General features: G+C 41.3%; 1 protein-coding gene across 1 annotated transcript in view; it reads left to right on the forward strand.

The window, feature by feature from the left end:
* Positions 1 to 11868, forward strand: part of stxbp6 (syntaxin binding protein 6 (amisyn)) — a 64122-nt gene extending 52254 nt beyond the window's left edge. The window contains exons 5-6 of the mRNA XM_030117048.1: positions 7609 to 7766; positions 9876 to 11868. Coding sequence (XP_029972908.1) covers positions 7609 to 7766; positions 9876 to 9899 — 182 coding nt within the window. The 3' untranslated portion in view covers positions 9900 to 11868. The remainder of the gene's footprint in view (positions 1 to 7608; positions 7767 to 9875) is intronic.
* The last annotated feature ends 235 nt before the right edge of the window (positions 11869 to 12103 follow it).

Below are 12103 nucleotides of genomic sequence, written 5' to 3' on the forward strand. Positions count from 1 at the left end.
ATGATCAAATCTGAGTTTACTTAACGAAATAGAAGGATCTGAACCAGACTGCGGCAGCAGGAGATCATTATTTCATCCGAGGTGCAAGTTAGTGGAGGAAAAACTGATTTAAAGGCAAAAGGTGGTGACAGCAAATAGATTTCTTACCTGCTCATTCACTTTACCATTTGCACTGAGTGATAAAATAAAATGAACTCCTAAGACCCTGTTTTTCCAAAACATTCTTCAAGCTTTTTCATCTGAAACTCGCCTGAGACTCGCATCACGACACAATATTAGAAAGCAGTCATTCTGAGCCAGTGGAAGATTTCACGTGAATCCAAAAGAAGAAGAGGTAAAGCTTGATTTCACCAGTCAGGGAATGCAGATAAAAAGGGAGACTGATTAGAAATAGATGAAATGGAGGAAAAAGAAATGTGTAATTGTCCAGACTTCTTTATATGAGATAAAAAGTGCTCAATTTGACCTTTTATAAATATTGTTTAAAAAGACTTGTGTCAGAGCCGTATGGGAGTAGATGCACAGGCATGTGCTTTTCATTCCTGATGAGGCATGTAATTGGTCTCGAAACCAAATCGGCTAATTTGCTAATTGCCTTGTAATCGGTGCCAACTTGGGCTGCTGCCCACCCTGTTTCATCCTGCTATAACCGGATTCCCACCTGAGTGTTTCCGCCTCACTTGCATGTGTTTACGGTCTGATTATAATTTCATGTCTCCCTCTAGTCACACTGAGTGTTTGATGTTGGATCTCCTGCTGGAGGAGACGTGAATTTAACACTTTTTTTCACTGAGATGTGAACTATGAGCAGGGGATCGAATTCGATCATTTACTAACTCGTCAACCCCGATAGAGTTCCTTAACATAGAATACCAGTCTTTACAACATAATAGTGTGACCTATTCTACCCAATGAATAAATAATCAGTCACTAGTGTTACAGCCGCACGAAACAACTGAACAGTCGAGTGCAGAACCTATGATTTAATAATCCATAACTTTAACCTCTTTCAATTAATTTCAAAACTATACATCATGCAATGAACTTCAAATCTGACAATGACTTCTGATATTCTCTCATCACAGAGGACCAAGCTGTAGATTCAGTCTTTTCCCGTTGTAAGGTCTTTATGAACAGAATGAGGAAAGATTTTGTTTCGCATCACGGTCGTCTGCTAAGACAAGGTAAGCTCCAAAATCAAACCAGCCGTATCCTCCCCTACTAAAACAACAGGATTATCGTATTGACCCAAATATACGGACCACTCCCACTTTTATGAGGCTCATATTTGTAGAAGAATCTTGCACGCGAAATGTGTTTTTCTCAAATAAAGAGTGTAAATCTATTTAAAATGGGCGTAGTAAAAAGCCAGTCATATATTCAGATCAATACAGTAAATCATAGTCATGTTGAACACAATAAATGCTTCCTGATGATTTCTTCAGTATTCAGTATTCTGACATCTTTTGGTGCATTGTGCGGATGCTAACATTTATCTGCCGATTAAAGCCGCACAGAATGAATATCAACCAGCTGTTTTTCTGGCATGGCTTAGTGGGACGACATGCTGTGGTAGCGTCAGCGCCTCCATGAAGTTTCTCTCTCTCTCTCTCTTCTCTGTGTGACAGTGACTAAACTGAAAGGGCAGCTGAGCCAGCAAGGTCGAGACTGTTCCTTCGTGAAAAGATGGCTGGGGCAAAAATTGTCCTTGCTCGTCTCTGAGTGGTTAACCGAGGGGATGAAGTCTTCATCACTTTAATACCATCATATCTGCAGGCTGCATAACGACTCGCAATGAAAGTAAATTACATGTACTTCAGACAGGAAAGTTATTTGGACTCAGGACTTAATCATTGTTCTATCATTTGCTGTAAACCTGAGCGCTTGGTTTTATACTTGACATCAATCAGACGTTGCTCGACCACTGACAGGTGAATAACGCTGATAATATCTTCATCGTGGCAGAAAGTCAAGATTTTCAAATCTTCAAAAGCAAGAAAGTGGACCATTGAAACATGTTTGGTTCATTTGCCAAGAATCAAACTGATTACTTGATGACTGGGTGAGAACATCTCTGAAACTATTGAGCCTTGGTTCCAGATATCACAACACACCTTCAGAGATCCAGTTCTGTCCGTCCTTCAGTGGGATAGGTAATAAAACTCACACTCACACATATTGGGCACATGGTTATAATGTTATGGCTCATCAATTTTCACTGAGACTGTGTTTTTGAAGGTCAAAAAATATACACCCTTCAAGTTTCTCAGCAAGTTTTTTAAGAAGAGGCCCAGAGTGTGAACTGTGCCTGATGATATTGACATTTATGACTGACTTTATTGAAAATCTGGAAGAGAAAACTTTATCTGATTAAATAAAAGTGCAACAGAAAATGCTGTAGTAGAGGTGAGAAGGTGCCTTTCCTGTTTGAACCCCTGCTATAGCTTCATTATGCTGCTGTGGATAATGTCAGGATTAGCATTAAATAAACCACAGCTGAGGCGCCATCAGTGGAGCCCTTTCTATATCCTAACTGATGTCCGTGAACTGCTTTCTGATGATTTCCCCACATATTTCATGCTTTATTCCTCCATACATGATCCATTTGTATATATTAAGCAGCGATGCTGTCACTGGAAGAATAAACCCTCCATGTGCACCTTTTGTACAGTCAGTCTACTAAATCAGGGGAGTCGATCACACTTTAGTTCAGGTGCCTCATACAATCCAATTTCACCTTGAGTGGGCCGGACCGCTAAAACGGTTCCAGAAGAACCTTTAAAATAAAACCTTAAGTTTTTCTTTGTTGTAGCGCTGGACATAGGTGATGAAGTTGTCTGTTTTTACAAAGCCAAACAATTCCTCCCAAAAATGACTACAATCCTGATATAAAGTCAATTTTAATTTGTTTTCTGGTGCAAAATACAGTGAAATGTCTGGAAAGCGTATCCTATTATGCATGTTTTTACAGGCTTACCCTGACAGAATGACTTTAAGGCTATCATTAAAGGCTTTCTTTACCTGTTTATTTCCTGAAAACACACATTCTGTGTGAGGAACATGCATTTGTGGGATGAGCAGAAAAGCTGAAGTTGAACTCCTCCTGACTTTTGTTTCTTTTCCAGGCAGCCTTAATGCTTCTGGATGTGTCGGTCCCACTTCTCCACACAGTTACTTACTTTTTGTGTGTAGTTTTTCTTGTCAGAATATTTTTACTGCGCTAAAGTAAAGATATCATCTAGATTAATATCTTGTTTTTTTTTACTATTTCTATGAGTTAATTGTAGTATTTGTAGCAGTTAATCATGCCGTATGGCCTCTCTGTGAACTGCAAATGTGCAGTTAAAAAAGGATGGAGTGTTTTAATGGCTGCTTTATTACAGCTGAAACTGGGACAAGAGGCTCTGTACTTAAGAGTGGATGTTAGTGAAACTATGAATAGGACAATGATCGCTCACCAAAGTCTTTCACAGAATCTTTCTTTTTTTGTGTGTGCGTGCGTGGAGTTTGGGACAAATATCAGCAGCCTAATTTGCAATGTGTGGGTAATACAGAGCGTTTCTGATGGTGCTTGGAGTGCAGATAAGAATGTGCATGCTACCACATAAAAGAAATGATTGTAAGAATCTCTCTTCCTTAAAACGCCCACACATATTATACCCTGCAGCATTATCCCGGCACAGGGATGATAGCATCACGTACGCTGCCAGAATGACAATTTTCAAAGTACCCTGGGATATATTGTGTGCACGGGGCCTTTTGTGTAGGTGTTTGATTTTGAAGTTAACTGCAACATCCTATTAATCCCATACACTGAGATAGTAAAGGCGGCTTTTCTGCTGGTGGTGCTTGAAGTGTATCTGAGACGTTGATAACCATCAGGCTATTTTCCTTATCATCCCAGCAACGTGGCTTGTAATTTGCAAGAGTATGAGAAAAGGAGGGGCTGATTTCAAGTCCCCACTCCCTTGTTATTTTGCGGTTTGCTTCCAGTTTCTTGATTTTTGGAGTATTTTGTTGACAGAAAACTGCTTGCGTGTTTTCTTTGAGGTTTCCCTTGTTTGAGGAACTTTGTCTGGTGGAGCGCAGCAGCAGATTTCCTTCTGCTTTGTGGAAAAGAGCGCATCACGAAGATGATTGTTCAAGGTTCAACAATGCAGCATTACAGCAAATGAACTTTTAGTTCCTCCCTCATTAAAATTTGCTCCAAGTAAATCCTAAGAAATGTATGATGTAATAACTTTGACCACTATGAATGTAATGAAGCCTAAACGTTATTAACTTTCTAATAATATATTTTTTGCTGCAGTGCTCAAGAAAATTGCTGCAAAGTATTTCTACTTAGAGACTTAATATAACCAACATACTGTCCATTATGCCAATGCTTGATAAGCAGACTGTACAAAATAGAAACGCCCTCCCAAAAAAACCAAAAAAAAAAAACCAAGAAATTACACGAAAGATAAGTAATTTTGCTGTATTTTACACCAGAAGGTTTCATTAAATTTGGGTTCATGTTGAGATTGTACTCATTCTCTGGAGTATTCGGTTTTGTGTAAATATTGACATTTTCATCACGTGTAATTCAAAGTTTAAATTTAAAGGTTATTTTGGCACTATTGTACCGCTCTGACCCACTGCAGATGAAATTGGGCTGCATGCGGCCCCGGAACTAATATGTGTTTGACACCCCTGCTCTGGAGCCTGTTTACATGTCTACATACCAGATATGATATTAAAAAAGTTTCAGGAAAGGAATACTCAATTTTTTTGCTGTTTTGCTGTTCATGAAGGGAGTTACATAACAAAAATATACTGGTACTATAAATCAGAATAAATAGTATGCTTGTATGACATTTGGAATATTCAAATAAAATCTAGGTGTGTTGATCTGATAATCTGCTATAACTCCAGTAATCAGATACTGATGGGATGTCCAGTGTTTTGTATAAACAGGCTCTCGTTTCTGACCAGTTTTCACTCTGAGTTGTCACACCGAGGCTGTTTAAATCACTACATAAGATAATCTACTCCTACATGTTTTTTTCAGCTGCTTTGCTGCACCCTCCTCATAAAGCCTTCCAGAACGTCTCCAATCCTGCATTTTTTTCCTTTTTCTCTAATTACATTTTCCACCGGAGGAGCCCATAATGCAGCCTGAGAGAGGAGAGGAAAGGGAAGCAGTGAAGATGTTGGAAAGACAAATAAATAGAGACTCTTGTGTGCGCATGGTGTGGTGTGGCTGAGTGTGGAGGAGGAGGTATAGTGAGGATGATGGGAGAATTACTCCCTGAGCTTCCCGGGAAGAGGAGTGGATTGAGAGAAAGCTGTCTGGAGGTGAAAAGGTCTTTTCTTCTAACCCTGTATGGAGGAAAGAGATTTTCAGAGAAGTGCTGTTGCTTCATTGAAACACTAGCAACACTACAATCACACAGTGGAAACACTGAATAAGGGTTCCCAGTGGATTTGAAGCAAACTTCATCTCTGCTCCAGATTAGCAGTGTGGTTTATTTACTATAATCTCTAGAAATTCGACTAAGATTTTGTGTTTGTCTATAAAATCCGATGTCTTCTTGCTGGTGTGGGTGTTGGCATGAACGCGTTCGTCTGTCCATCTGTCTCTGCGGTGCAGCTGCCTCTCGACACAAACTGCTTTATCAAGTTAAGTTCCTCTAAAGGAACAGCAGCTGGCCTCGCCGTCTGCCTCTGGGCTGTCATATAATCCACCGCAGTACAGTCTTCCCAATTACCTGTCAGTCAGCCTACCTGCCTCCATGCCAGGGGACACACACTATTTCGCCGTTTCCTGTGGGGGAAGCAGGAATCTGGCTTGTCAAGTCTTAATACACTCGATACCTTCAAGCTTCACTTCTTTGTTTCACGACAAAATCCTCAAACGTAACAACAGACAGACTGTGGAGAACCGAGTGTACTGTGTACTCTCGGTTTCTCGCAATTATATTTGACAAAGGAAAAGTTTGTGACAGAAATACATAGTGCTATTAATCATTTTTCTCCACAACATTCATACTGTCTAAGTAACTGGTGTCTGCATTGTGCTACTTTTATTGTAAAAAGTTTTGGGAAAAGTCAGTTTCAGGTGTACAACCAAAGTACCTACTGTTATATAAAGTACTTAAGTACACATACAGTTTGTGTTCAGGCTGACTTAGAATGTGGGACCTGTTTACATGACCTTAATACGGACTGGGAGTCATGAGGCTCTTCAAGCCGCCATTGTTGTCATTGTTCATCAACTCTGCATGTGCTGTAGAACTATTCATGATGGCCGCGGTGCAGTAGCAGAGTTTCTTACATCTACACCGAGATAGAGGAGGAGCATTTTGTGAAAATTCCACCTGGGGAGTTGTTTTCAAAAAGTTGCATTGCCATTGGCTCCGAGCGCTGTAGTTGTATAAACCAACACACAAAACACAATGAATGTTTTCCATTTTCACTTGAAAATTGTTTTGTTAGTGACTCTTTAACCCATAACATACAAACTGAAAAGTTCTGAATTATTTTTTTTAATAACAGGAAAGAAAATAGTTCAGTACTAAAATATATCAAAGTTTTAAGATTTGAAATGTGTTACTGGAAGAATGAACCTTTCTTTTTGTCTTGTGGTTTTTTTACATGATATCCCAAAACTAAACAAAAAGTTTAAAAATGGGAATATGGATAGCATGCAGTTTTTTTGGGGAGGTACTTCAAGCACGTCAGGTGACACACAACAAAACGAAAAACCACAAACTCTTTTTTTAGACTAGATATCAAACATAAAACACTGCCCAGTGCTTTAATTTTCTATTTGTGCACCCCAGTGTTTGGCTTCGCTGTCGTGTTTTGTTTCGGCGGTCCGCAGCTTGTCTTTGAGGGAACGTGAAGAGCGCTGCTTCTCTGCGGCGCCTCTGTTCACATCAGCACTATCTGACAACATAAAAACCACATTGGAGGTATTCTAAAAGTGACATGTGAGCCTGAGGTACATCTCCATAAAGTGACGGATTATACTCCACTGGAGCAAACAACTGTGCTGTAGAGGAAGAGAGCGCCGCAGGAAGATTGCTGCTCCTGGTCGAGTTGTTAGCATAGTGCATAACACCCCACGTGTGGCAGATTAATGGCTTGTCAGAGGAAACATCCGCAGGGCTGCCACTGCTATCTGAAGATGTGTTCTCTGCTTTATATCCACTGTTTGGTCTTCAGGGTGGCCAGTGCACACAAACATCTATTTTTTTTTTCAGTTTAGCAAAGAGGAAATTGCTGCGCTTGACTCCAGGAGTTGAACGTTAAAGAACAGCAGCACTGGATGTCTGGAGGATCGACGCTCTGTCCTAAAGGAGACATGAAAGTCACTGTTAGCTGTTATTGTTAGACGGCTTTTGAAAGGTTAATTTCCCCTGATCTTTCCTGAGCGTGATTCACCTTTAGACCGAACTCTTGCTACCTTTGCACATAAACTAGTTCTTTCCTGAGACTTGTTGCTTTACTGTTTCCCCAAATGACTCAGGCTTTCTCCTCCCTTTCTCTCCTGTCTTCACGTTTCCCCCCTCGCCTCTCTCGGCCGTCTCCGGCTGCCCTCTCTGCCTCCGTCCTTATCTGCAGGTAACAGTATACTACACTCGGCCGCAGACAGTGTGACAAGTGCCGTACAGAAGGCCAGTCAGGCTCTGAATGAGCGCGGTGAGCGATTAGGCCGGGCCGAGGAGAGGACCGCCGACATGATGAACAGCGCCGAGCAGTTCGCCGTCACTGCACACAAGGTGAGACGTGAGCAGTGCATAACCTCAGGGTGGCTCAATGCAGGTGCAAAAATGCATGATATTTAATGTGACCTCTAACACCCATCAGCAAGTATCATTCATTTCCGATGGACCCGTCTAGTTCGACGACATCTTTTATATTGCAGCATTTAACCAAAATGTGCAGCCAGACGTGAGGAGAACTGTTTGAGGTTCACGCTCACAGCTAATTGCATGCGTTTCACTTTCAATGCATGAGAAGTGGCAGCGCTGCTTCTCTTGCATTTTGAAATACGTTTAATTGACGTGCTTTGTCTGGTCTGTCCTGTGAAGTCAGTGCATTTCATCTCTCTGCTGCCATGAAAATAATTGAGCCAAAGGGGGATACATGCAAAGACCCAGAAAACCTGACCCTGTGTTCGTACTGCAGCTTCACTCCTACTCCCACCTTTTAGTTCGGAGACTTCTCTGCTATAGGAAGATAATAGTTGTTCCTTCCTCTCATATTTACCTTCTTGTTTTTATAGTTCAGTATAGTGTTCTCTCATATTTCATCAAGCCCACGTCTCTTGTTTGTCAGCAAAACTAATTGCCTGCTGTTTAATGAGGCTGTTTGCATAAAACGACTCCGATGCAGTTAAAAAAGTTGTGGGGAGAAAATGCTTTGTTTTCTAAATGAGCCCACCTGATTGCCGTCATCATAGCTGTCTTCCTGGCAACATCGAAAACGGCGTTAAATGTTTGTGCGTGCGGACCGTCTCGCTGTTAGCGGGCAACCTCTGCAGACGGATGTGCGAGCTAAAGTGGGATGTCGATGACTTTAATAGTAAAGTCATCCATTATCCGTCCAAATGGCTGTTTTGAACGATGCATAATGCCAGACTCGTGTTGGTGGGATAATTGAAAGACATTTGAAGAGGCTCACTTGGCCCTCTCACTGCTCGCAGATGAGCTCCCCCGCTGTGATGAATTACAAACACGGCGATAAGCGGAGCGAAAAGCCTCCGAGTCGGTGGTTTGCGAGCGAAAACGGCGGCACGACCCCCACCAAGAATCAGTTATTTTGCAACATTTCTCATTTCGCTCCCTGTCATTAGCTTTTTACATGACTTGCTTGGCTTCTTATCGTCTGTCTTGAATATATTATAACCAAGCCTCACACTGTTGCCCGTCCAAAGCCTTGTGTTAAACCACTCTGAATATTAAAAAGCCATTCTCTGTTCTATTTAATGATCATTTTGAGACTGGCTTGGCTGGATGCTTAGTGAAGGGTTTAGTTTTAGTACTTTTTAACTCAGCTCAACGTGTTAAAGGTGGACCTCTGCACACTTTCTGGCTCTAATTTATCAACTGAGTGCAGCAGCGAGCGTCTGCAGCACGGAGTCGGGGGGTCACCTTGACTCCTTTTTTTTTTTTTTCTATGCCCTCTTCTTCACAGTCCACCTCTGCAATCCCATTCCTCCACCTCACGTTTCTGACAACAATTTAGCCGCACTGCTCCACTTTAATCAAGCGCAATCATTTCTGTGTGCTGCTCTGCTGCCCCCACATGATCGATCCACGGAATTCACTTCATTTTGCAGCAACATTCACTGTCTGCCTGCGTGCGTGTGTGTGTGTGTGTGTGTGTGTGTGTGTGTGTGTGTGTGTGTGTGTGTGTGTGTGTGTGTGTGTGTGTGTGTGTGTGTGTGTGTGTGTGTGTGTGTGTGTGTGTGTGTGTGTGTGTGTCTGTGTGTGTGTGTGTGTGTGTGTCTGTGTGTGCGTAACATCTCTGTGTTTTCACACTCTGCAGCAGCTCCATGTGAGACTGGTGACTGTGGTCTTTCCTTTAACGAGGCTTCAGTCAGTCCCATCAGGAGCCTTTTTAATGAGATAAAAGAAGCGATTATCTGCCCACTGGCTACTTCCTTCTTTGTGAAAGTGCTCTTAACATTTCGAATACATGCAATTTGTCCTGATTTCATTATGCACCGTGCCTACCATTGTGCTTTATCTAAGAGTCAGATGCATGTAGTTGTTGGGAGGATGAGTTACTCATCCGGTGACTCTGCCTTCTTGGGTTTACTCACTGAATTCTTGTGCGCCCTCCCTCTACTCTGATTTTTTTTTTTTTTTTTTTCTTTTCTGCAGCTCGCCATGAAGCACAAATGTTAAACCACTGCCAAAACCAACTGGGCTGGGGGTTCGGCAATCGCCAGCTGCTGTACAGGAGAAGGATTCCAGATTTTATTCTTTTTAAATATTTTAATATGATTAGTATTTGTTAACAATGTTAACACCTTAATGTTTTTGGGTTATTGTACTCTGGTGCATCTTGTTGAGGAATCGAGCAGCGGGTAAGAGGAGGAGGAGGAGGAGGAGGAGGAGGAGGAGGAGAGGCGAAGATTACAGAATGTTTCCTGTTTCTGTTTGCCAAAAAGTTCTAAGCCACAGCCATGACTGTACTCAAAGACAACAGCCACTCCAGAAACATCCTCTTCTTCTTCACTAATATGGGTATATATATGTGATGACAAATCATCAGCAGCAGTCACTCACTGGCAGGAAGCAGCTCGTCTCCCAGGTGGGCGGCTGAACGCTGACGTCTGATTTATCAGTGAAGTCCCTCCTTTAAGGTGTAAAAGTGTAACTGGATCAGGCGGCAGTGGACCTCGTGAATATTATACACACGCGTACAAACATAGAGCCTCGTTTTTGAACCTACGTTGCATCTACATAGACGTTTCAGCCACAGATTCTGGATGTTGGATGATCTGTGAGGAAAACGCTCAGTCTACCCCGAATGTCAAAGAAATCCACAGGTATACTCTTTCCTTATTTTTTGCTTTGACTCTTTCACTTTGAGGTCTTTCAGTGTGTGGTTTTGTCCTCAATTTCCTAAATGTATCAGAGCAGTATTAATACAAAGGATTTACAAACTGCCACAGTGGTCAGAACGACGGCTAACAGGGAATGAAAATAAATACTTTTTTCTATGATGCGTCATTCAAAAACAACCAAACCGCATGGGATGCTGTCCCAGCTTATATGGAGGTGTACTTGAAGAACATTAATTTCAGAGTGAGCTTTTTTAGGTGTATGTGTCATTCAGTATAATAATTTGCATTCAAGAAGGGTTTCTGAAAGTGTGGGCTGGGCTCCTGTAGGGGGCGACAGAGAGATTGGATGTTTTTGGACATTGTCATGGAAATAAATCGAAATGTTAAAACAAACTGGTGCAAAACAGTAAATTGTGAGAGGAGGAATTTAATAATTTGGCAATTCAACCAAAATGTTGCAATTTGGCGGTGGAAGGTTTGAGGCTTGGTTCCAGCTCTGTGAATTGGGGGAGGGGTCATCCTCCCACACTTTCGAAACCCCCTGTGTTAGAGGGAGTTAATTCAGTAAACCAGCTTCTGCATTGTAAAAAGCAACATGTAATTCTTCTAGTACTATTACCTTGATGTTCGTAGAACTGATTTTCGTCCCTGAACACGGGACCGTTTTGGAAATTAATCCTGGCTGTATTTCAACTTTAAACGCTCAGTAGTCATACCTTGTGCATTTTGTATGATTTGGATCGGTCATAATAATAATAATATTGTGTATGCTGATAAAGGACAAGGTGTTTCAAATAGCAGCGGTGTATCGTAGTTTCTTTGTCTTACTTTGTCGGCACCTTCGGCTTCATCACTGGCAAGACTCCAGCATCACCTCCGTCACTTGAGATGTATTTGATTCTTTTTTTTAATTTTTATTTTTGATAATTCACGATGTTACAATGCACTGATTACCTTTATCTTGCTGCGCACTGTTGAGTTCAAAATGAATCGTTCCAGTTGCCTAACTCTTTCTGTGTGCTTTTATTCCTCCCTAACACTTTGGATGTTTGTTTAAATAAAGCAAATATAAGGACACATTTACATTATTCTCTGTATTTCTTTTTTTTTAATATATTTGGCTTTCACTGTATTTAACTCACATTGATGTTCTCTTCTCAAACAATAAGCTGCAAAATAAGTGTCTCAAGGGTCATTTCTGTCTATTTTTCCATCCGATGTGCTTCAACACTGCTCTTATCTGACTGATCACAAATCTTTACAATACTGTAAGATGTAAAATAAAGTCTGTTTCACAATCACAACACAATGGTTCATTATTAGTGCCTGTTTATGTTAACATTTGACCCCAGTCTGCAAATCAATGTGCTGCTTTATGAAGCCACCCAGTGTTTAAATTGCCTCCATGGATCAGTGGACAGTGATTGGTTACAGCTGAAGAAAATACTTTTCAGTGCTGCAGAACAAAAATAACTGTGCAGAAAACACAAAGAGAAGCAGGGAGTGGTTTTCACTGGATTCTTTACATTTAAGGAACAA

This window comes from Salarias fasciatus, chromosome 19 (genome assembly GCF_902148845.1).
Source record: "Salarias fasciatus chromosome 19, fSalaFa1.1, whole genome shotgun sequence".
Taxonomy (NCBI): domain Eukaryota; kingdom Metazoa; phylum Chordata; class Actinopteri; order Blenniiformes; family Blenniidae; genus Salarias; species Salarias fasciatus.